Source organism: Lutjanus erythropterus, chromosome 16 (genome assembly GCF_056507025.1).
Source record: "Lutjanus erythropterus isolate fLutEry1 chromosome 16, fLutEry1.hap2, whole genome shotgun sequence".
Taxonomy (NCBI): domain Eukaryota; kingdom Metazoa; phylum Chordata; class Actinopteri; order Lutjaniformes; family Lutjanidae; genus Lutjanus; species Lutjanus erythropterus.
This window is the reverse complement of record NC_139332.1, coordinates 2,705,144-2,730,074: the sequence shown is the minus strand read 5'-3', so window position 1 is coordinate 2,730,074 and position 24,931 is coordinate 2,705,144. Positions and strand designations below refer to the sequence as shown.

General features: G+C 40.7%; 1 protein-coding gene across 1 annotated transcript in view; it reads left to right on the top strand.

The window, feature by feature from the left end:
• The window catches only part of gatad2b (GATA zinc finger domain containing 2B), a 75,967-nt gene that overhangs the window by 30,335 nt on the left and 20,701 nt on the right, over window positions 1-24,931 (top strand). Inside the window, exons 2-3 of the mRNA XM_084738822.1 lie at window positions 15,505-15,885; window positions 24,652-24,781. Coding sequence (XP_084594948.1) covers window positions 15,505-15,885; window positions 24,652-24,781 — 511 coding nt within the window. The remainder of the gene's footprint in view (window positions 1-15,504; window positions 15,886-24,651; window positions 24,782-24,931) is intronic.

Genomic DNA, 24,931 nt, shown 5'->3' with positions numbered 1-24,931 from the left:
TACTGTACTAACATTTAATAATATCAAAAGTATGGAAGCTGTAAAGCAGAAGATTCAAGACCTCAGTTCAGTCTTTGTTGTCCTGCTTGTAGCAAAACTAAGGCTGTAACTAATGATATTTTGTCCACAACCCAAAAATATTCAGTTTACTGTCACAGAGGAGCGAAGAAACCAGAAAATATTCTCATTTAAGACGCTGAAATCAGAGAATTTTTCACTTTTTTTTAAATTACTCAAAGCCATTATGGATTGTCAAAATAGTTGCGGATTCATTTAAAAATCACTTAATCGTCGCAGCTCTAAGCAAAACCAGTGTTCACTTTGACTGCGCCAGCACTCTGTGCAGATTGTTAAAGTAAAAATAAGAAAAATCATCCTTTTTTGGGAGCCTAAGATTGCTTTTTTCTTTCTATTATCGTATTGAAAGAGGTATAGAGTATTGTTTTTTTTAATACTAGTATTGTATCAAAGTTTAAAATCATGAATGAATGATGTTTGAGTAATTTTCTAAGAAAAATTGTCAAAAGTCCTCTGATTTCAGCTTCTTGGATATTAATATTTGTTTGTTTCTTTCCTCTCTGACAGTAAACTGAATATCTTTGAGTTGTGGGCAAAACAAGACATTTGAGGACATCATCCCGGGCTTTGGGTAATACTGATCGACATTTTTCATTAAAACAAATAACTATTAATCGAGAAAAAAATTAACAATTAATCGACTGTGAAAATAATCGTTAGTTGCAGCTCTAGTGACAACCCTAATTCACAGTGGAGAAACAGACACGCAGTGCATTTTGAAAACGGTGTCTGACTAAAAGTTTCCAGGCTGTGGATTAAATCATCATTTGATCGCATCAACACATCAACAGACAAAATAAATAAAATAGCTGTAAATGACAGCAGCGGTGCTATGAGGATTGACTTTACCAACATTTAAAATCAGTGATGACAGAGAAAGTTAGAAACGACAAAATCTTGTCAAATTCAATACATCCAAAATGCAGCTGCTGAGCGAGCTGCTGTATTGTGCCTTAAAACAAAAACTCTAAACATCATCTAATAAAAGTGGACGTTGAAGCCAGACGCCGAGTACGCCGGGTGTGATGAGTGCAGAGCTTCCTGCTGTTCACCCTGTGTGACCTCAGCACAAAGCCCGAACATACACACAGCCTAAAGCTCAGCACTGCCACGATTAGCATGACCTACATGCCAGCAGTAAGAACTGCTGATGGCTGCCCTCGCATGCTATTCTATATGATACACGCTGTTAATGTGGGCTGCAGGCTTCACGCTCTCTTAGGGGATCTTGCTCTGGGATTGTCCACGGCAGCCATTTTATTCCAACCTTATATTTAAACTTTACAGTAAATTCATCTGTAGTCTGTTGAGCAGTGACAGGTACAAATATATATCCCTTTCTTTATTTTTCTTTATAGATTAACTGAGTTTATGTCGTAAGCTGCATACAGTTTTGTAATGTATACAGTAGAACTGCGTCTAATGAATTTTTCTTTGATTAATCTGTTGATTATTTTCTTGATTAATTACTCATGAATAGATTTGTGGTTTGGTCTGTAAAATGTCCGAATGTGGTGAAAAATGGTGATCACTGTTTTCCAAAGCCCAAGTTGGCATTGATGTCCTCAAATGTCTTGTTATGTTCAGTTTATTGCCAAAGACGAGTAAAGAAACCAGAAAATATTTACATTTAAGAAGCTGAAATCAGAGGATTTGTGCTTTTTTTTTTATTTAAAAAATTACTCAGAGTGATAAATCAACACTGACTGGTTAATCCATTTCATCACCAGTCAACACTGACTGGTGATGAAATGGATTAACATCAGTAGGACTGGGCATTGTGTGAGGATGTTTGACATCAGTGCCAAGACGATACCAGAGTTTCTGCATCGATATCCAGGGCAGCATGAGGCAATTATCCCAGGGCCCCTGTGCCAGGTTGCATGAATGCACTTAGGCTAAAATTTCCCTTAAATTCTCATCTAAGGATGCCTCAGGGAAATATCACTCTAATGATTTCCATAGAGTGTTTTAAGGGGTATCCCTCTATAATCTCTAAGCATTTTCTCTTAGCTACTTAAATATTCCCTTATGTGTTGCTAGAAGGTCCTTAGTAACCATTTTCCGTAGAAGATTTTAAGGGACCCATAATAGTCTCTTAAAGGGATAGTTCTGTTTTTTTGAAGTGGGGTTGTATGAGGTACTTATTCAGTGCACTACCTTCAGTAGATGATAGGGGTGCAAGGGATCACAGTTGTCCCATGTCCTGTATGCCCCCCCAGAGTTTGGCACGTGTGTGATTACATATAACCACCATAGTGTAAAACACTGTTTTACTGTCACTGTTACTTTTATACAAGTCATTTCAATGCAAAGTTGCATACTGCAACAGCTCATCTCTGTGGGGCAGCAGAGTTTTAAAAAAGAAAGGAAGTGCAACTGATTTAAAAGCCGTTACATCGCCTCCAGTGAAACCCCGACCATGACTTCGGACGTTTTCACTAATGTAACTATGCTGTTGTCATAGAAACTGATCATAAGATTGTGACATTTATTGAAACTTTTGTGATATCTGTTGTTTCAACTTCTACACAGCTCCTCTCAGCTCTGTGTCTGCCTGTCTGTGTTGATTGGTTAGAAGTCACCATAATAGCCAATCAGATAGTGGAGTGGGTGGGACACTCAGCCAGACTACAGAGTGTAGTAGTGTATAATTATCGATTATATGTACTATAGTATAATCCAGTGGAGTGTAGTATCTGAAGTATACTGTACTATATAGTATTATTATTATAGTGTAATTTTAATTATATATTATTATTCAATATTTATAATAATTATTATTATAATCATCATTATTATTGTTGTTATTATCACATTACTATGAGAGAGAGAGAGAGATCCAAGCCAAGTGCATTTTTAAGATAATTTAACCACCTCTTTTTTTCTTTCTTCCTGATCGGAGATAAGGTCCGATCCATAATTCAAAACCTTGATGCAATCAGAACCGTGAATTTTGTGATCCCTTGCACCCCTAGTAGCTGGTGGTCATCGTGGTCCAAGCTTGTAGGTAAGGGACATCCCATCACTGGAGGTCAGCATTGTACTGTTGCAGATGAGGTCAGAGGAAAAACAGTTTTCAGCCAAACAAATAAAGGCTTCCCTAAAAAAAGCAATATCCATTCAAGTGTATTCTATATTTAGACAGCCATTTATTTTGCCACTACATTTTCTCAACTGTAGTCCTTCTGTATATCCCTGTGCATGGGAGCGCCTGTTTCTGCTGTGCTCCGTATCACTTCTGCAACCACACTGACTATGCATAAGTACCACTTCAGAAAAACTGAACTTCCCCTTTTAAAAGTGAAAAAAAATTGTGGAAAATCAGACAATGTCTGACTTTATGGTAACTGAATAGGAGCAGGAAATACCAAGACACATATTTCAGGACAGGGAAACCCAGTGGACGCTATGATTGGTAGATTGTAGATTTGATGTTAGTCATATTTTCATGTTTCCTCATGACTTCATCTTTGGTTTGTTTGTGCTTTTTTGTTGCCATGTCTTTTTTTATAGTCCGCATTTGTATTTCTCGAAGGAAGCTGGCCGGTGATGAGGACTGTTCAATGTCTTCATAGAACATTGAACTAAAAGGTGCTTAGGAATTGAGATGTTTGTGGAACTGTGAAGTTGTGTTGGTGAAGGCTTGCAGTATGGGGATCTACCTTGATGGCCATGGAGTCAGTTTCTGTGGCTAAGGGCCATCGGGCCATGGTTAATGAGGAACCCTGTCTAGTATGAATGGCCTATTAGGCTACATTCAGACAGGCTTGAACTCAGAGTGTGGATGAATGACATGTCTGTTGATGCGGCGGAGATGCCAGTGTAGGTCTGGGTGAAAGCAGTTTGATAAAATGTTGGATAGTTTCATTTCATTCACTGCAAACCATCATGAAAGCATGAAAGGAATTCGCCCCTGTTCATAAACAGCCTGTCATATCCCTTGATAATGGAGTGACAAACCACTCATGTAACAGACAAACCCCATGTGTGCTCCCGCCCTGACAGCCTATCATATTTGTAGATGTCCAAGTGACACACAAACAGCCAATCATTTCACAGGTGTGATGTTCAGTTGCCCTATCAACATGTGAGAAGATGGCATGGAGTGACATGAGGACAATAGCATTTAAAATGAGTACAGATAAAAACGCTCACTAGCATGGCAGTTTTTTGTTTTTTCTAAGACATATCAGTAGCTAGGCAGTAATGAGCACTGTTCACTGTTTTCATAGACTGTCGAACTAAAAAACACAAAGAAATGAGGATGTTTGTGGAGCTGTAACATTCTGTTGGTGAAGGCTCGTAGTATGGGGATAAAACTTGGTGGCCACAGAGGGCTACCTACATGCATGGAATATTCAGTGGCCACACGCCATTGGGCCATGGTTAACTCTTTCCCCACCAGCGTTTTTTAAAAAGTTGCCAGCCAGCGCCAGCAATTTTTGACAAAATTCACAGATTTTTCAACACCCACAGAATATTCAGTTTTCTGAATATATTAATGTGGAATATATCAAAGGGAAGAACAGATCTGATAGACACAAAACAATCATTTTGCTCTAGCGTCATTCATTCTTTTTCAGTGTTGGCTGGTTGCATCAAAAATCCACTTTTTGGACAAAAAAGTGAGACATTTTTCATGGAGAATATCAACTTCAACTTTTTTTTTTAATCACTTCATATTATGTGTGACATCACTGTCACCACTTGGACTAACATTAGCCGTGTGTGACCCCCGCCCCCCTCCCAAAACACTGTTTGAGAGACCCAGGGGTGCTGGAGCGCTCTCTGCCCCGGCGGCGGGCTGTGATGTGAGCAGTCCCGCTCTGTGGCCGGGTTGTGGTGCTCTCTGACCCGCTGAGCACCAATGTTTTCATGCGACATGACATCATCATCTTCTTCTGTTGCTGCTCAGTTCTGGTGGTTCTCTTCCTCTTTGAGTGACAGATTTTTGTCAGATGAACCATCACAGTGTCCCCTACTACCTGGCAGTGAAAACTGATACTGACAGAACATCTCCTCAGTGGCAGGGAAAGAGTTAATGTTGAATCCTGCCTGAAATTACGGCCTTGTTAGGCCACATCCAGACCAATCTGAGCCCTGCATGAGAAAACACAGCCCTCTCATACATTTGAATGACAGTCCGTTGATGCAGCGGGGATGCTGACGCAGGGTAGTCTGGCAAAAAAATCCAGGGTCATCCAGCAAAAAAGTTGAACTAGGTTCAACATCCCTTGCCAGCGGGTGTCAAGGCGCTGCACTGGCTAATCACACGTACAACTACACGTTCCTGGTGGATTACGTTGTAACTTAAACAGCGTATTTCCACTGTTTACTAAATAATACTAGTTGCTGCCGTGACAACTTCCAGAGTTGTGAAATCCCGTCTGTGAGTATTACAAACCATGGTGCAGTGTTTTGATGTCTGATAAGCCTTTAAATGCATTAATCTGTTACTCCAGCGGGACTTCCACAATCGTATTTGATTGTGTCAGCGGCACCTTAAACAACACGCCCCCACCAAACAGCCCCCTGTTTTTTTTTAAAGCAGGGCTGTTTTTGGTCTGAATCCCAGCTCAGAAGCTGGTGCAGCCAGAAGGCTCGGTGGTAATTAAATCACTTAGACCTAAAATCATTTTACCAGAACTACCTGTGCCCTGACAACAGTAATTTTCTTAACGTAGTTACAAAGTGCTTTCCAAGGAGAGGAAAGAAAGTCCAGTGTAAAATCTGAAAAATTATCATTGAAATCCAAAACTGCCTGATCAGAGAATGAACACAGAGGTAGTCTGTGTACATGATATTGATTTGGGTTCAGGGTCCTGCCAGTTTTGTGCCACAGCCGCCATTTTGCACCCATCACCACCATTTTGACGGTGGGATTAATGGCACAAATGAAGGCGGCGGGTGATTCGCAGCATCGGATCAGTAGTTGCACTTTTTTTTTTTCTGTTTTTGTCTTGGGGTAGAGATGGGAAGTCGGCGCTGACACATCTGGCTGCTGCACCTCAGCGATAAGCCCGACATCCACCAATGAATCAAAGTGTTGAAAAATGAAACAGAACGCTTCCCTGGTCGTGTGTTTCAAAAAAAAAAAAAAGAAAGAAAGAAAAAAGCAAGAGTCCAGGAAGAGGAGAAGGTGGAGGTGGTGGAGAGGCAGAAGGCGGACTGGGAGGAGTGGAGTTGCATCAGCCAAATGAATTGTCATGATGCAGATCATGCGTGAAATGAGCAGCAGATTCCTCAGTGCAGTTGCAAATGGCCTTATTACCATTACACTCAGTCAGCTGACAATGGGCCTGCCTGGAAAACGGTGTTAACCCGGTGCTGAGACACATGGGACGGACCGGGACGGACCGGGACAGGAGGGCGATCTCTGCTGTGGACCTCCAGGAGCAGAGTGTGACGAGGCCGCTGGTTCTAATTCTGAGGAGGACATTTTAGCAGCAGCCATCTGATCGACAGCTCTGTGCATAAAGAACATGGTGTGTGTGTGTGTGTGTGTGTGTGTGTGTGTGTGTGTGTGTGTGTGTGTGTGTGTGTGTGTAGGCTGTGTGTGTTGGGGGATGGGAGGAGGGAATTAAGAGTTGGCATTATGTCAGGAGAGAGCTGCCATCTCTGCCTCCTTTCTAGCCCTACACACACACACACACACACACACACACACATACACACGCAGCCTACACAAAGAGCGAGGATAGCGCAAGATGAAGAAAAAAAAATCTCTCCGCTCTCAGTGTATCTTGGCTGTGTCACTCCTTTATTACCCCCCATACACACACACACACACGCCTGTGCACGCATGCCTCCAGACTCCGTCTCCACTCCTGATTGGCTGGTGTAATATGAACAAATGAAGCCCTCAGCTCTGGCTACATTTAAGGGGCCCCTGAAAGTAAGCATGTGTTTATTTTTACAGTGAAAGCGGGGGGAGGAAAAGACGGCGGGTTTGAGGAATTGGGGGAGGGTAGCGGAGCAGGGAGGGGTTTCTTTGTGGTACTGTACAGCTGGAGCAGGAGAGGGGGGTTACAAAATCCTGCCTTCTGTTGGAATGCTGCTGTACGTGGATGTCTGGACACCGTCTATATGCCGCTCTATGACGGAGGACTTCTTCTGTGGTGCTTCGCGCTGAGGCAGCAGTGCAAGGAGTCTGTGGTCCTGTTTTTGATGAAGACATCTACCTGTCCAACTTAAGAAAAAAGTGTGGCTCCATTCGCCCTCTATCAACCTCCACCCTTGTCTCTTTCTACCTCTCCGCCATGTCTCTTTTTTCTTTTCTTTTGCCTTTATTGCATTGGCCTGGCAGAGTGCCCAAAGCAAGAGGGGTGGGGTGGGCGGGAGGGAGTCGGTGGGAGGGATTATGGGAGGTGGAGGCGGAGGGGTGGGGGTGTGGTTGAGGAGAAAGAGGGAGAAAGAGTGTGTGGCTGCTTGTGTAGCAGCTGACTGAAACAGTCATTATATTATGTAAAGGCAGTCGGCGGCGGCAGTGGCCGGGAGGAGGAGGGAGGGGGGGAGGGGAAGGGTGTGGGGTGCCAGTTACTGACGCGCAGCGCAAGGCCGACCCTGATTGGCTCATCAGCGCCATTCTCAGCGGTGCTCTCTGGCTCATTAAAGGTGGAGGCTCGGCCGAGAGGTTGCAGGAGCTGCTTGTGTTTTTCTCTCAGCAAATGGAGGCGACGAGCGGGTCCGCAGCTGCGTCACAAATTAATTAGAGGAGAAGAAGAAGAAGAAGAAGTGTCGGGGAGGGCCGTATTGTGCGATCATTAAGACTCCTCCCTGTATTAAAGAGGCTGCTGTAGATGCGAGGAGGATAAGAGAGACGTTCCAGGAGGACAGAATGAAGCGATTAGAGCGGTGGCAGCCACGGCACCATGATACAATAGATGAGGGGAAACGATAGAACGACACCAGCAGGAATAATCTGCTAATAGGAAGCTGATTAAGTGATAACGGGGCCAATTAAATCTCTGTCTGAATTACAGTCGCTGACACTCCGCCGTACATGACTTTATTGCCAAATTCAGCAGCGGCCCAGGTGTTGTTAACGCGGCACTGCAGTGCTGGAAATGAAAGCATCCATTTGCATGTTGTCTGGCCACACACATGATGAACCGTCTGTCATGGTGGAGGAGAAGCCCAGAGAGTGAAGTTGTTCACACGACTCACAGGTTCCAATCAGATGGCTCCAAACAGTCAGACATGTTCTAACAGTGTTCTAACTCTCTAACATGTCAACCTCACAGATAATGTGAGGAGGTTTCATTGAAGTGTGGAACCTGTGATTTGCACGTTAGTTCACAATTATATTAATTGTTCATGATTTGTAGAAAATGGGCTAAAACATGCCAAATCACTAGTACACAACTGGTGAGTTTTGTCCTTAAAGGGACAGTTCAACCCAAAATCAAAACTGCATATTTTTCCTTTTACCTGTAGTGCCATTTATCCATATATTAGGGTTTGGCAATATATTGAAAAATTCCAACCAACACCCATCAGCCCAGCAACTGGTGATTAGCGACATATTCATCCCCCCTCTCACCTCCTCCTTACCTCCTGAGTCTCAGATGTAAGACATGTAATCAATTAGTTTGTTGTCCATAAAATGTCAAATGACCGTGGTTGATCAGTGTCTCCAAAACTAAAGATAACATCCTGAAATGTCTTATTTTGTCCACAACTCAAAGAGATTCAGGTTACTGTCAGAGAGGAATAAAGAAACCCAAAAATAGTCACATTTAAGAAGTTGAAATCAGAGAATTTTGACTTTATTTTCTTAAAAAATGACTCAAATCAATTAATCAGTTATCAGAATAGTTGCCAATTAAAAACCAATGAATCGATTAATGGTTGTACCGTGCAGCTTCTGAATTCAAATTTCTCTCCTTTACCGAACTCAGACAGGCTTAATTGGCTTCTTAATTCCTCATAAAATACAATTCATTCAGACTCAACATAAAAACATGTAACACTCACCAAAACCGTCTTTTTTAGTCTGTCCACTCTTCCAACGATCACCATCTCTGGTTTGATCAAGTTAAATCCTTAATTCACTACATGAAAAGAGAGCCCAGACTGTTTTCCTCTCACTCCTCATCCAGCTCAGAGCACTCATGGTCCTGCTGAGGGGGTGTGTCCTGTGCTGCTGGATAAGAGCATGTCACTGGACAGCAGCTGTCACTCAGCAGACCATGACTGAATAACATTGTCCCAAAAAACCTAACCGGCGATGGATTCAGCCCACCGTCAATAGACGACATTCGTCCAATCACCCAACCCTGTCTCCGGTGTAATGGGACTAGTTGGTACTCAACTCATGGTGATCAAAGCACCAAAAGTACATTTGAAAAATTCAACAGCAATGCCTCTCTCTAGAAATCATAACCCATCACGAAACTCTGCAACTCACACCAAAATTATCTAGATGTAAACAGCACTACAGGTAAGAGGAAAAAAAACTCTCTGTGCAGGCTAAAAAGTTGAACCCCGGTTGGAACACAGTGGTCACCTGCATTTGCAGCTGTAGTCATTGTTTTTGAGTCGTGTTCAATCCAGCCAGCAGCTCTTATAGTAAACACAGCCTCCATCCTTCACATAAGCTTTGAACTCTGCAAATCTGATTTGAACTGGCTGGTTTATTGAGACGAGTCGAGTTTGTGAAGCGCTGAGCATCTCCAGCTCCAGTGGACTTGTCCAGGTGTTGTCCACAGGTGGGTCCTCTGAGCACTGACAGTTCTGCAGCGCTGCTTTACCTGCTGATTGTGCATTAGGAGTGGGCAATATATCAATATTATATTATATCATGATATGAGATTTGATATTGTGATAGATTTTGGATATAGTTATATATAATTATGTTATTTCCTGAACTTACCAGACTGTTCATGTTGTTTTATATGTCTTTATATGTCTCATTGGTTGTAATATTTTGTTAAATAGTTATCTTTACAGTATTGTTGCGACATGGAGGTATTTTGATTTTTACTCATTATATCACCTCAGCCACTTCCACCCCCTAGATTACATAACATGTCGCCAGCCACAACCTACATCATCAATAATTATCAATACTGACCGATATGAAACAGTCATGACAGATTTCTCAGCTGTATAGTGCAGGTGTACTGTGCATTCTGGATCAATCAAGGTTGGCTTCGGTAGAGTTACAGTTAGCTTAGCTGCCTGTACACATGTCATGTCTGACATTTAGGTGACAAAGGTCTGTGTTATGGGTTAGTATAACATCCACTGTCTTCATGTTGTCTCTTTTTTGGGGTTCATACATCAGAGCCACTTCCTGAAGCTGTTGTGGCTGTATGTGACATCTTGCTGCCCAGGGCTCTCCACAAGCATATGGAGCCGTCTGCTCGGGGAAAACTTTGGTTGTAAAAGCTCAAATTTAATAGTCATATACACTGATCCTAATTATTGCATATTTTTGCCCACTTGATACATGCAGTCAATTATTATGAAGGAGAATCAGGCCTTTTGTGCATTTTAGTACAAAAGTCTATATTTAAAACCAAGCCCATTCATGATTGATCACTTCTGTGATTAAGAAGGTTTATCAGGACATGTCACAGTGATGGTTCATTTATTGTTTTACTACAAGCAAAAATAGGCTCTTATTCAATGAAAATAAGGTTATTTTAAGGGAGAAGCCCGTCAGTCTGATTTCCACTATAGCCTAGTCTTCCTGTTCCTGGCATCTTTTCTTCTCTATTGATACTCTCCACACCTACAGTAAAGGCAGTAAGAGAATGAACATTCATTCTGTTACACACAAAGCAGGAGAAGAAGACTCAATGACAGGATTATCAAAAATATAAACCATATATAATGATACAGTACTCAGCAGTAAGGCTTGCCCAGGGTCTGGCAACTCACTTGCCCCGCTGGGTGAGTTGTAAAGTTTTCAGCCTCTTAAATAATGAGATTTCCCACTTTACTTCATTTATTATCGTTTTAAACTGAACATGTTTGAATTCTAGACTGACAAAACAAGATATTTAAAGATATTATTGTGGATTTCAAAAAAGTGGGTTGGATATTTTTCACTATTTTCTGACATTTTACAGATGTTGCAACCCTAGATTGAGCACAACCATTAACTTAAGACTTTGTTGTTATGTGATAATCACTAATACAAACAACGATTTGCATAGTGGCAAGTAAAAATTGACTTCGGGCAAGTACATTTATTACTCACTCGCCTGATTGGTTAATTGGGCTTCACAGGTAATCAAATTTCTTTCTAATTTTCAAATTGCAGCAGGTGCAATATTTGTTAAAGACACACATCAGATTCTGCAGACTTACAAAAACATCTTCATTTGCTACAGATTCCTGCAAAAAAAAAAAAAAATCACACCATTTGAACATGTTTTTCAATCAAAATGAGAATAATGATGTAAAAATGATAATTACCTCTGATATTGCAAATCATATCGCAATTGTGATATCAGTCAAATAATCGCAATTAGATAGTTATTATTTAAAGTCATTAAGCAAAAAAGTCATTGTAGTTGATAATATACCATATATCACTACAGGAAGTTACAAAATATGATTTGGGGCATCTGATATTAGTTTGCCCAATCAGTCAGTGGCAGAAAATACAAAGAGTTGTGGGACGTTTTTGTGTTTTCAGTGCATCTTAAGATGGTGTTATGCCTTACAATAAGCTCTCAGCTGAGTGTGCATTTATTGCAGGGTTGTTCTGTTGGATTGCACTGTATTGTACAGAGATCCCTGTTATTTATCCTCTCTTGTATTAGGGCTGAACAACAAATCAGAATTTCTATCAAAATCGCAATCTGGTCACTGCAATTTTCAAATCACAGGGTGCATAATATTTGTTAAAAGTGAAATGTGTGTCAAAATAGCACTTTAAATGAAATATTGCGAAGCTGCAGAGGTGTCCTGGCCTACACATCATACTCTAAACTTCAGAAATCATCTCTGTTTAGGAAAAATACACCATAATAGTTTTAATGTGTTTTCCAATGAAATTGGAAAATAATGATGTAAAAATGATCCTTTCCTCTAATATTGCAAATCATATCACAGTTGCAATATCAGTCAAAATAATTGCAATTATATTTCTTCAAAATAGTGTAGCCTTAACTTGTGAATTTTGGAAAATAATTTGCTGCGATTGAATGTTGCACAACACAGTACTGCCAGCTGAACAATGAGGATGAATCAGTAAGCATCAGGAGTAATGAAGGCCTTCAGTCTCTTCATGCACTCTGTAGGCTTCTCTCACTGCTCTGCTACATGTGCAGTCAGAGCCGGATTTGAAGCTGCAGGAAGTCCACAGTGACAGTTTCTGCTTTGTCATTTCCTCGTCCAGCCTGCGCTCCGCTGCCGCTTCATGATTGGCTCACTGCTCTGTCAGCCTTCATGCTGAAGCCGGTCACATGACCGAGCTAATGTGCTCATAAGACCTGGACTGTTGCTGTCCTTACAACAGTCTTCCTTACTGGTATGAATCACATGGTAACACGCACACACGCACAAGATGCATCAAACCTTTCTCAGATGGATGTGTCACCATCAGCACAGAGATTCAGGCTATTCTTAGCCCGCTGTGTTTAACCCACTTCCATGTGAATGAGCTTACCATCAGCTGCTCATATTGTCTGATTATTTATTTATCCCTGTTGCATGCTGGGATCTCACTGCACTGATTCTCGGGTCACCAGGGTTACATCGCTTAGTTAAAAATCTTAATTTGACTCAGGTGCTGTTGGAGATGGAACGGGGCCTCGGGAGCTCTGCCTCATTACACGCTGTTGGGTTCCTGTTCCTCCTGTGCGAGCAGAGAGACTGAACAGTGGTCATGTTGGTCGGGCTGGTTGTCCAGCAGGACATTCATGGAGTGTAGAGTCAGAAGGATTTTGATGATCCCCTGATGATCTACCACCTTCTCAGGTTGGGCTGTGCCCAACGAGGATGTTTAGGATCGACTGTTGCTTCTTCAGGTTCATGTGTTGGCCTCAGAATTTTAATTTGTAGTGTTTGGTTCCAACTTTTTCTTTTCTCTTAATTCTTTTCTCTTTACTCTTCTCTGACAGTAAACTGAACATCTTTGAGTTGTGAGCAAAACAAGACATTTGAAGACTTTTGGAAACACTGACCAACATTTTCACCTTTTTCTGACATTTTATAGACCAAACAGCTATTAAGCGATGAATTGAGAAAATAATCAACCGATTAATCGACTATGAAAATAATCATGAGTTGCAGCCTTAGTGAGAAGAGATAAAAAACAGACAACAGAACTCCAAGAGAGAGCCTCATGTTTGAACTAAAACGCTCATTTTTGAGTGTCTTGCTCATCTGTGTTGTGAAAACACCAGATTTCCACACAGAACAATAAAAAGTGTGTGTCGTGATTGATTCCCACCTGCGTTACACTGTGCTTCTCCTGGTCCAGACAATTATTTCCACAAGCCAATCACATGTTACTGCCAAGTGGAAACAGATATACTTCAAATGGTACTATAAAAATATTGATATTCAATACCTGGCACCAGTCAGTATTTCTACAAGCTTAAAGACATGCAAAATGATGTAACACAAGAAAAAATCCCATTATTCCATGCATATTACTAATATAATATCATTCATGGTTATCTTAGCCTGTTTTTACTAATTACTGAAGCAGAAGAAGATAGATGCTGTGGATTCAGAATGTGACTGGTGTTTAGGGGAGAATGAGGTGCATTATGTCAGAAGTGATGACATCCAACTGCATTCAGAGACCAAAATTAACAGCAGCCACCACCCAAATGCTGAAATGTGTCTCTGGCTGGGGCTGCACAATGAATCCAAATTTTATCAAAACTGCAGTGTGGCTTTCTGTAATTTCAAATTGCAGGAGCTACAATATTTGTTAGAGGCAAATTGTGTCAAAAAACCTTTAAATGAATGAATGTGGTGAGGCAGAGATGTCCTGTCCTACACATCAGATTCAGCATCTTCGTCTGGAACAGCTTTGAAAAAAAAAATCACACCATAGTCATTTTAATATGTATTTCAATCAAAATAAGAATAATGATGCAAAACTCATTACCTCTAATATTGCCAATCATATCATAATTGCAATATCAGCCAAAAAATTGCAATTATTATGTTTTTTTCAAAATATCTCTTACTGGTAATTTTGCTTCACGCACCAGAAAAAAAGAAAAACAATGTTAATCTATTGAGTAGATGATTCATTTTGAACCTTATTCTTCTATTCTGTATTTAATACTAGCCATCAACAGTTTTAGATTAATACTAGAAACTTTTTAGAAAAGACAATGTTGACTGAGGACATTTAGACAGCAACTTTTTCAGCAGGATTGACTGATTTATAGTTCAGGACTCCAAACTCACCTTTTCAGCACCTTACCAAAACTCACAAAAGGGAACGCTAACAATTCTTCACAGGCAGCCAAAAGATGTGTCTGCACACAGTTTTTGTTTGTTGGCCTTGTGAATGTAGCCATCAGGAGACTATCTCAAAACGCCAGATAATCAGCTGAATTATTAGTTGGTCGATCACTAACAACAAAGCTCAGGTTAGATAAATAGAAATGAAGTTGATAAAGCCACTTTCAGTCAGTTGTCACATTGTTAGTTTGGAATACAAGAAATGAAAAATCTGACACGTGAAAGGTTTTGGAAAGGGTTTACAAGCATTCTGGATTAGCATAACACTACCTTCAATGAGTTAAAAAGCAAGCTGGACCCATAGACAGTATATTAAATAGGTTGAAATCCTGTTTAATATAGGATCTCTGGTTGAAGCGAATTGAGAGTTGTCAGAGACAGGCAGGCTGCAGGAGCTCAACAGGAGCACAGGATGTATGTAACTTCATAAACTGACAATAACAAGTGAGGAAGAGTCCTCCACTGTCAGCTGATCAGCTGATTATAACTGTCAGTTGTCTGTCAATGTAAAGTTCAGCCTATTATCCTGAAAACAAAAGCCCACTGCTCTGAATATACACACTCTGGATGATGAGTTAAAGTGGCTGCCTGTCTCACTGCTGCCAAACTCCATTAAAGTTTTGCTGATTTTAACAGTTATAAACATCTACTCCTTCTACAAGATTATTAATGATTTCTTACGACTCATAAACAGACACTTACTCATTCGGCGACAATTCAGCATTAATTTGAATTCTGATTAATGTAAACAGACATACAAAACCGTTATTTTGGTCCAGACTGGAAATTTCAAAGGGGGACATTGCAGCATTAGTAGAGCGAGTATTTCAACTTGACATGTTTGCTTTATCTCTGATGACACATCGTGGTCATTTTATGATTTATTTCAGTAAATATATTATAGAGATCTCCTTTAAGCTACATGGATAAGTGTGTTTGGTTGTTTGCTGACCCTTCTGTCCCCTCTGTCTCCTCCAGGATGGAGCGGATGTCTGAGGAGGCGCTGAGGCTCAACCTGCTGAAGCGAGGCCTGGAGTCACCCAGCGAGCGAGAGGAGGCGCTGGCCAAACGCCTCAAAATGGAGGGCCACGAGGCCATGGAGCGCCTCAAGATGCTGGCGCTACTTAAACGCAAGGACCTAGCTGACCTAGCAGCCCTGGAGGTGGCAGGGCCCCTGGGAGACGGGAAGGGGCCCGGGGCAAGCACCCTCCACCACCCGAGCCTAATGGGTGCTGCTTACGAGGAGAAGCTGAACGGGAGTTTGAGGCTGGGAGGCCACGGCGGCCATGTTGGACCCAGTAAGAACGGGAAGGAGAACATCCTGGATGAGCCGGTGGATATGAGCGCAGGGAGGAGATGGTGAGAACAACGTGTTTACACATTAGAACCACAGTGTCCCTCTGGAGCACTGTTCTGTACACAGAGGACAGAACCTCTCTGCTGTTAATCCCTGGATTATATCTGGGATGGGAGTTAATGGGGGTTAGAATTCATCTTTGGAACAAGTTAAAATTCAGATAACTTGATATTCTATGTGTATCAGGGATGTTCAGTGACTATGTTCCCTGTCGGTTAAACAGACTAGTCTAAAAGTAAGAAATCACTCAGTCAAAATTGAACACTTTTTCTTAATGGATAACTAAATATATTGTCCAAAAATATTAATAGGGTTGGATATCGTTTGGGTATCATTTTCCCTATATTTGTGCTAACATTATTCTTTTAAAACGGTAACAGCACAAAATGACGGCTGATGACATTAAAGGGACGATTCACACCAAAATCAAAAACACATATTTTCTCCTGACCTGCCTTCTCTCCAGTGTAATGGAACTCAGGACCTGGTTGATCAAGATAATCCACAGACTTTGTTTTGAGCAGTTAATGTAGTTCTGGTAGATTCTGCTCCAAAAAGAAGCTGCTCACAACAAGGTCCTTATAGAGAAATAAAAAAAATCTCTATGACCAGTGTCTCCAAGACTCTGCAATTCACAACAAAACAGTGCGGAGAGATAAACAGCACTCCAGGCCGGAGGAGAAATATGTATTGTTGATTTTGGAGTGAACTGCTTCTAAAAAATGGCTTTGGACTTGGAATTGAACGGTTTATAGTGCTGGGTACTGAACTTTGATACTTTTATAGTATCGATCGAATTCCTGTTGTCATTCAATATCAGTTTTCAGTACCTGAGGAATTTTGACAGTTCTATAGATTTTTTATGGTCCAGTACTGTACAGGCTTGTCTTCAGTTTCCTCATTTTAGTCCAGTCCCCCAGGTTAACTACAATATTCAAATCAAATTAAAACCAGTTTGTCCAGCTGCTCCCAGGTCTTTGAATACCTTTAAAGTGAGTGATTGTTCTAGAGTTGCAACGATTAACCGAATAATCAGTTATTAAATTAATTGCCCACTAGTTAGATAATCAATTTATCTGTTTTTTTTAAGAAAAAATAGTCAAAATTCTCTGATACCAGCTCATGAAATGTGAATATTTACTAGTTCTTTACTCCTCTATGACAACAAACTGAATGTCTATGGGATGAGTGCAAAACATCTTGACGACATCTTGGGTTTCACTGATCATGATTTTTCATAATTTTCTGACATTTTATAGACCAACTAAAATTTGATTAATCGAAAAAATAAATTGTAAAATATAAATTATAATATAATCTAATTTTCTTTTTGTTAAAACAGATTTTATAAAATTGGTATTGAAAAAAATATTGTTCAGGAACTGGGGTCTAAGCCAATGTGTCAGTGGTACCAGTATGTGTATATATATATATATATATATATATATATATATATATATATATATATATATATATATGTATATATATATATATATATATGTATATATATATATACATATAAATATTTGAACGATACACAGCCCTAACAATATATGAACTGTTAACGCTTTGAAGTGAACTTAAATATATACATCTAAATATAAAACACTTAATAAATTCAAATAATAAACAAAACCTAATTGAACTCCATTACTTTAACACAAAATGACACAGTAATAATAACAGCAACGTATATTTTGATCTTCAAACTCCAGTTGTTCTTTAGCTGAAATATGATCATATCTGCTGACCTGAGGAAAGGCTGCTATCATCATCATCATCATCATCAGCCTCCTCGTCATAGATAGAAATGTCAAGTCATTATGACACATCACATCTAGTGTTCTGTATCTATGTTTTCCCTGCTCTGGGCCCAGGAACGTCCACACTGCCAGATGATGAACTTGGCACAGGGACACACAAGCAGTCGCACAAGCGCACATCTCTGCTTACAACTGTATCCCCATGTGCCACCAGATTCTTCCCTCCTTTACACACAACATGTCACCTGCTGTTGGAATCCTTTTGAGTGAAATGCAGCCACACTTTAGACCGCTTAGTTCGGCATTGTAGCTGCTAGCTAACAGCAGGCTACCTGCTGCCAGAGCCATGTAACGTGAGTGCTGCTGTAATGTTAATGAGTGATGGCACATGTGGTGATGCTTCTGTTGTCTGTAGTGTCTGTAGCAGGGGGAAACTGTCAATAGGCACTGAACTCTGTGTTGCCACATTGGCACCAGGTTTCAGTACCCGAGTAGTACTGAAGAGCCTTTTGAAGCCATTAAACACATTCTTTAATAACCAAATTCAAATGCTGCTGTCACTGGTATTAGTATTGATGACAGGGTGGGAAATTAACACCAGCCACCGGCCAAATGCTGGTAAAATAATAAAGTGGCTGGTGGATTTCAGACACAAAATAATGATTTACTGTTGATGGGCTGGTCAGTTTGAACATTTATCTGTCAGTGGCTGGTAGATGCTCACATTTTAAAAAGTTAATTTCTCTCCCTGATGGATTGTTGTGCTCAGGTCTATATGTGATCATTTTGCGCCCCGGCACCATGTATTCAGCCTCAGTATGTTCGATTAACTTTCAGAAACCTTCAGCTCTAGCAAAGTTAAGTGGAAGCATATCTTGCAAAGTCACTGCTGTGATGATGAGCCGTGTTAGCTTTTCATACCGAGCGGGATCACAGCATCTCTGAATGAACAATGTCATTTTGGTTTACTGAGTGTGGCTAACATTAGCACCAGCAGCCTGCCCTCCTTCATCTCAAGTGGTTGTATGTCAGCTTATTCTGACACAGCCTGCATTCAATCTTATTTTCATTTTCTAGATCAAAATACTGCCAAATTGAGCTGCTTTTACCAGATGTTATCTATTACACTTTCCACCTTGCTTGTTTACAACATTTGGGCTATCTGAGCTTTAGCGTTGGTCAGATGGGGTTGCAGCCCTGGCTGGTGGTGGGTGGTTGTGCAAAATCTAAGACACAACAGTTAACATTAATAAAATATAAAATATTAATTTAACCAATTAGTATTCCTGGTACAATGAGGTAGCAATATTTATTCCACATATGTCAAACTCAGGGCTGACAGGCTATTTCCAGCCCGCCACTTCATTTTTTGTGGCCCCCGAGAGCTTACAAAGAATACAACTTGCACAGTCTCATTCTGTTTTTTTTTTTCTAGAAATACAGTGTCCATAAATTACATGTCCCAGGAGGCATCCCACTTTTGTTGTCCGCACAGTAAAGGCATCTAACCACGAGATGTGATATGTGATGTAGCTGTTTCCAGCTGTGGCACTCTAGCCAAGTGGTGATGTTAACAGTAGCAACTGAGCAAAATGTCCAAGAAATAAAAAGTTGATGCAGAGGAAGTGCAAATTAATAAGATATTGGAAAACAAATAGGTGTTTGTGCTTAACAGAGATGAGACACTGTCTTATTTGTCTCATCCTACTTTGTTTAATTAACTTTTTAATTAAATTGTATATTAATTGTTGTTTGCCATTTTTTTTGACTTTCAGAACTAGTTATTAATTATTAAGTCCTTGCTAAAATCAATGATGATAGATTGCAGAGTTAATAATGTAATATTATAACAAGCAGGTACATTTATAGCCTTACATTTACAGTCAGCCCTTTGAGGGGCACAATAATGCTGATGTGGCCAGGGATTAAAGGGGGTTTGACACCCACGGTTTAATCGAGGTAACTAATCATGGACATCCTGAATGTATATTGGTCACAGTTCTGCATAGGTCCAGTTTTGCAAACCCGCCTGCACCCACAAAGCTGCGAACCAGAACTGACCCACAATTATCTCAAAGTCAAATCTGCACCCCCCTGGAGCCGTTAATATAATCCCTGTGACCTGACCCGCATCCGTGATTAAACACACACTTGTCTTTTGGCGCTGCGCCTGTGTTCCTGATCTGTCCATGTGCTGCCATAGTGACAACGAGCCTCGCTTGCGGCTATCAAACACTAATACTTTTTGAAACTTTTTACAAGCTGCAAAGCCACTGACAATGTTTTTTCAGTCTTTTTCAGTCACCAGAATCCTCCCAAACGTCCGACTTGGCCTTCAGTGATGTGTTGCCCATCATTTGGTGTCTTCCACTGGCTGATTTTGCCTTTAAGTCATCAGTTTTAGCCAACAGCTGGCCTGCATCGCTGTAGGCATGATGTGGGGTCAAAGGTTGTGTCACATGCTGTCATAATAAAATCCTGCTGGCTGATTAGACTTGATATTATTATTTTAACTAAGATAAACATTAAAATATGGTACAATCATTTTCATTTCTGATTTCGCCAGGGAAATAAACATATTATTGTATTATTGTATGTGTTATATTATTATTCTCACCTGCTGCCCGCCTGCAGTTAGTTCATTTTTATCCATGTGAATTTATATAACTATATTTTTTACCCATTACACAATGATTTAGCAGGTCACCCGCTGGGTATCTGACCCGGTGCAGAACTCTAATACAGGTATTTGGCAAAGGACAAAATGCACAGATTGACGTCTTTGACCAAAACTGTCTGAGAGGTTGTCGTTGTCGTCTCATTGTTACAGTAGAATAAAATAACTACTGTTACTGCTACGTCAGTAATACAGAAAAAGTTTCCGACCATGTATTGCAGAGCGCCAACAGTCTGCAGCTTTTCATTCCAACAGATCTTTTTCCCAGCACACATTTGGACTTGTCATTGTGGGAGAAGCACAGGTGTTACTAATAACATTACCAGTGGCTCTGTTCTGTTCAAGTGTCCCAGTAAACCCTGACAGTGTGACACTGAACCAGCAGGAACAATAGCAGGACACTGACAGCGAATTTGACCATCATTCATTAAATATTTCCACCTGTGCTTTTCCTGCTGTCACATGTCGACATGTGTTCTGTGAAAAGGGTCTATTGATCACCTCAGCAGCTGAGTCACAGAGCTCTCCTCACACTGAAAGAGCGCTAACTGGTGGGTGGAGCCTTTGACTGCTGCTCTCAGTGAAACATGGTTTCCATACAACACACTGGGCTTTATTTTACCAGTGAAGCAGCATCCTGACAGTTTGGTATTTTTCTATCCTTGGAAGTCACTCCACCTGTCTGCCTGGTGTTTTTGTGCCCTGGTCAGGACAGATATGTGAGAACAATCTGCTGCCTTCAGTTTGAAAGTGCTGCTGTTACATCCACTGCCTCAACCAAAACCAAAGCAAACACAGTAACACACAGATCAGACAGTCAGTTGGTTCTAACTCAATACAAAGTTGGCTCTTTGGACCTCTAAGTATTAACCTACAGCAATTTTTAAAGGCTCAGTAATTGGTTACAGTTGACCCTCGGCTAAGCCCCTCCTTCAGACCATTGATTAACCATAACTAGGCAAACCAGGCCTTTTGAGCTTTGCATTTTCTCCATGTTGAAGCAGTGTGCACAGGGCTCTAAGAGGAGCAATTCACTGTGTCTCATGAGGTTGGAGGGTGGCGTCTTTTTGTAACCTTTCAAAAACCTACAACAGAAGAGCACACATGTGGAATAGATTAGACTTTATCAACGATTAATCAAGTATTTCCTTATTAAGTGATTACAAAATTAATCACCAACTATTTTGATCATCAATTAATTGGGTTGAGTAACTTTTTAAGAAAAAAGTCTTAATTCTCTGATTCCAGCTTCTTAAATGTGATTTTTTTTTTTTTACTTTTTTAGTCCTTACTCCTTTATGACATTAAACTGAATATCTTTGGGCTTTGGGCAAAACAAGACAATTGAGGACGTCATCTTTTCACAATTTATTGACATTTTGTAGACCAAACAACTATTAATCAAGAAAATCGGCTGGTTAATTGATTAGGAAAACAGTCATTAGTTGCAGCCCGAATCTCCTCTATAGCAAGCTGCAAACATTAGCATGTCCAGCTAACTATACTAACTCCCTGCAGTAACTTTTCCTCTCTATAAACTTGTGTTAGCCTCCTCTGCCGTAACAAACCCATGGTCAAAGCAGACCTATCTGCAGACCTGTCCATGCGGAATAGACAGAACTAATATGTCCATGGTGTCCACAGTTGTCCGTTACCATTCAGGACTATAATAGAGCCCTTAGATCTAAGCCAGATTATCTTATCTTTTATTCCAGCTCTCTTCCTGGGTGATGGCAGTCCAGCTGGTTGGCTGACTCAAGGTCCGCTGCACCTCTTTTTCCCTCGTTAATGACAGTATTTCTGTCATCCAACCTGCTTTAGCTTCAGTCTGCTAGCATTAACGTTATATCATGTACGCATGCGTTAAGTAACTTAACATATTTGAGATTTTTTTTTTTTTTTCAGGGTTTTAAAATGTGTCCGGTGGAGACAGACTTCTCAGCAGACTCAAGGGGTTCAAGTATTAGCATTAGCATACATTACCTAGCTACACTTGAGAAATCTGCTAGTGAGAGTCATCACATTAGCTGACAAAATCCACAGTTGTCAGTTAGAAATGAGAAACAGCATATGTGCAGTGCGAGGATCAAAAGCTTGACCAACGTAGCAACAGCAACTAAAGAGGGGCTTAGCAAAGGGTCAGTTAGTATTTGATCCACTGTCTTTTTGGAGCTCATATTTAAAATACTACAGTTACCAAACATCTACCACTAGAGTTGGGTGATATATTAAAATTTACCAACCTTCCCACTTCCTCCCGTCCTCTCAAGTCTCAGCTGGGAGATGTGTGCAAGCAGTGAATTCCCTATAGTACATACATGTCAAGTGTCAAGAATTTAAATTTTCTCACACCTATTTTCCTTTTTAAACAGAGAAATACAACTGTACACCATCTGAATTTAAGTTTCTCTCTTTTACCAAACTAGGACAAGCTTTATTGGCTCATTAATGTCTTATAAAATATGCTTCATTCAAACTCAACAGATGTAAAAACCATCTTTGTCAGTCTGTCCACTTGTCCAACAATCACCAGCTCTGGTTTGGTGGACTTAAATCTTTAATTCACTGTGTGAAAAGAGTGCAGAGACCCTGACTCTGCAGGCTGTTTCCTTTCACTCCTCACCCAGATTAGAGCACTCATGGTCCGACTGAGTGGGTGTGTCCTGTGCTGCAGGACAGGAGTGCGGTGCGTAGCAGCGGCTGTCACTCTGTAGATGATTACATTAGCAAAATAAAATGACAAATACAGCCTCAAAAATTGGCCCAAAAAACAACCATTGATGGATTCAGATGATATATCTGTCAAGTCACCCAACCCTCTTGTTTCTAAATGAAAAGAATCGTTCTCTTTTAAATCAGACAGCAAAAGAAAAGTTCAAGTAGAGTCAACATTTACAGTGAATTAGCATTAATAAAGACAAAATGCTCAGTCAAGTGAAATATCTGACACACTATATTGTGACTGAGGACTGTGTTTGCACTGTGCACAGTCTGCTCTATAGTTAAGCTAACTTCCTGCACAGCCCTGAGTCATGTTCACTGTCCTCCAGCTGTTGGTCAGTTTATGACCAAGTTAGCTGCTCACTAGCTGTCTGAAAACCATGTGATGTAATGAATGAGACCGTTTAACCAAAGACACAGTCAGCCTGTTGTCCTCTCTTATATCATACTGATACAGAGTCCTTCCCTCTTGACAAAGTGACCAACTTTGGCTGAATGTAAATGGTACAGAGACAGACATGCACAGAGCTTATTAACCAGACTACGGCCCAGAGTGTCAGTTTATAGTTTGGTAAATCCATATACCAGTACACATACCTTAAAGTAATACCAATACCAACGGAGTACTTCATTTGATGCCCATCATGTGAGAGGAAGCATTCCTGCAATATTCCTTCCACATTTTATTTATTATTTTTTTATTTTTGTAGTACATCCATACTTTACATTGTATTGGTGGCATCTCTGCACGCTCAGCTGCCAGTGCTGGTTTATTCAGTCAGTACCTTAAAGATACTGAGTCCTGATACTCAGCTCTGATCAGAGCCTTTGCTTTGGCTCTCCATGTTGAGCTCAGGAGCATCCACTTGTTTGATTAACTTTGAGGCGTCTCTACAGCTGCAGTTGAGTTCACCTGCTGCAAACTTAGTAGACTGGATGTAGTGCAGAAAGGCTCACACATATTCGTATGCTGCCATTCAGAAGACATCCCTGCTCATTTCAGTGACACATTGTGCACGTTCCAATAGTGTGTCTTTGTTATAAAAGAGTTCAGGTACTAGACTGACCTGCCTGCACTCCAGATCTGTCTCCCATTAAAAATGTGTGGTGCATTATGAAGCACAAAATACAACAACAGAGACCCTGAACTGTTGAGCAGCTGAAGTCATATATCAAGCAAGAATGAGAAAGAATTCACCTTTTAAACTTTAACAATTATTTGAAGATTGTTAGATTAATCAAAAAAGTAAGGTGCAGCCCTTGACTCCATACCCAGAGCCATTCAGAGAGGGTCAAGGATATTCTTCTCTCTCAACAGTGCTGGTGATACCTAAACTGATTTTTTAAGTTAACGTTTTGGTAACCCTGCACAGTTAGTTTTGAGTGTGAAGTGTTTGTATGAGGCAGGCATTGCACTGGCGGTGCTGAAGAAACTTTGGAATTGCCTACAGTTGAAAATAAAGTTTTAAAGCTGTTTCATTTAACTCTGCCTCAAAGCTTCAAGTCCAGATCAAGTTTTAAGAAACTAGCAAATTTGATGATGAACATGTTCTTCATGTGTTTCAAAGGTTGACAGGGTGTTTTGTTTTTCTTGTTATCCCATGCAGCGATGCGGACCATGACAGACGAACTCCGTCTCCAGACGTCATCATCCTGTCAGACAATGAGGCATCCAGTCCCAGAACGACACCACGACCTGAGGAGCGCCTGCACCAGGCCAACCTGGACATGTTCAAGGTAAAACCATCAGCTCTGCACAGCTTCAGTAAACCCACCGCATGCTCTCTATACCTGATTTCAACCTGAGTAATATGTCAGAGTCAGGCTGTCAAACTGAATGCCTCTACTGTCCTCCATTAATGAACATAATTAATGCATTAGTAAGAC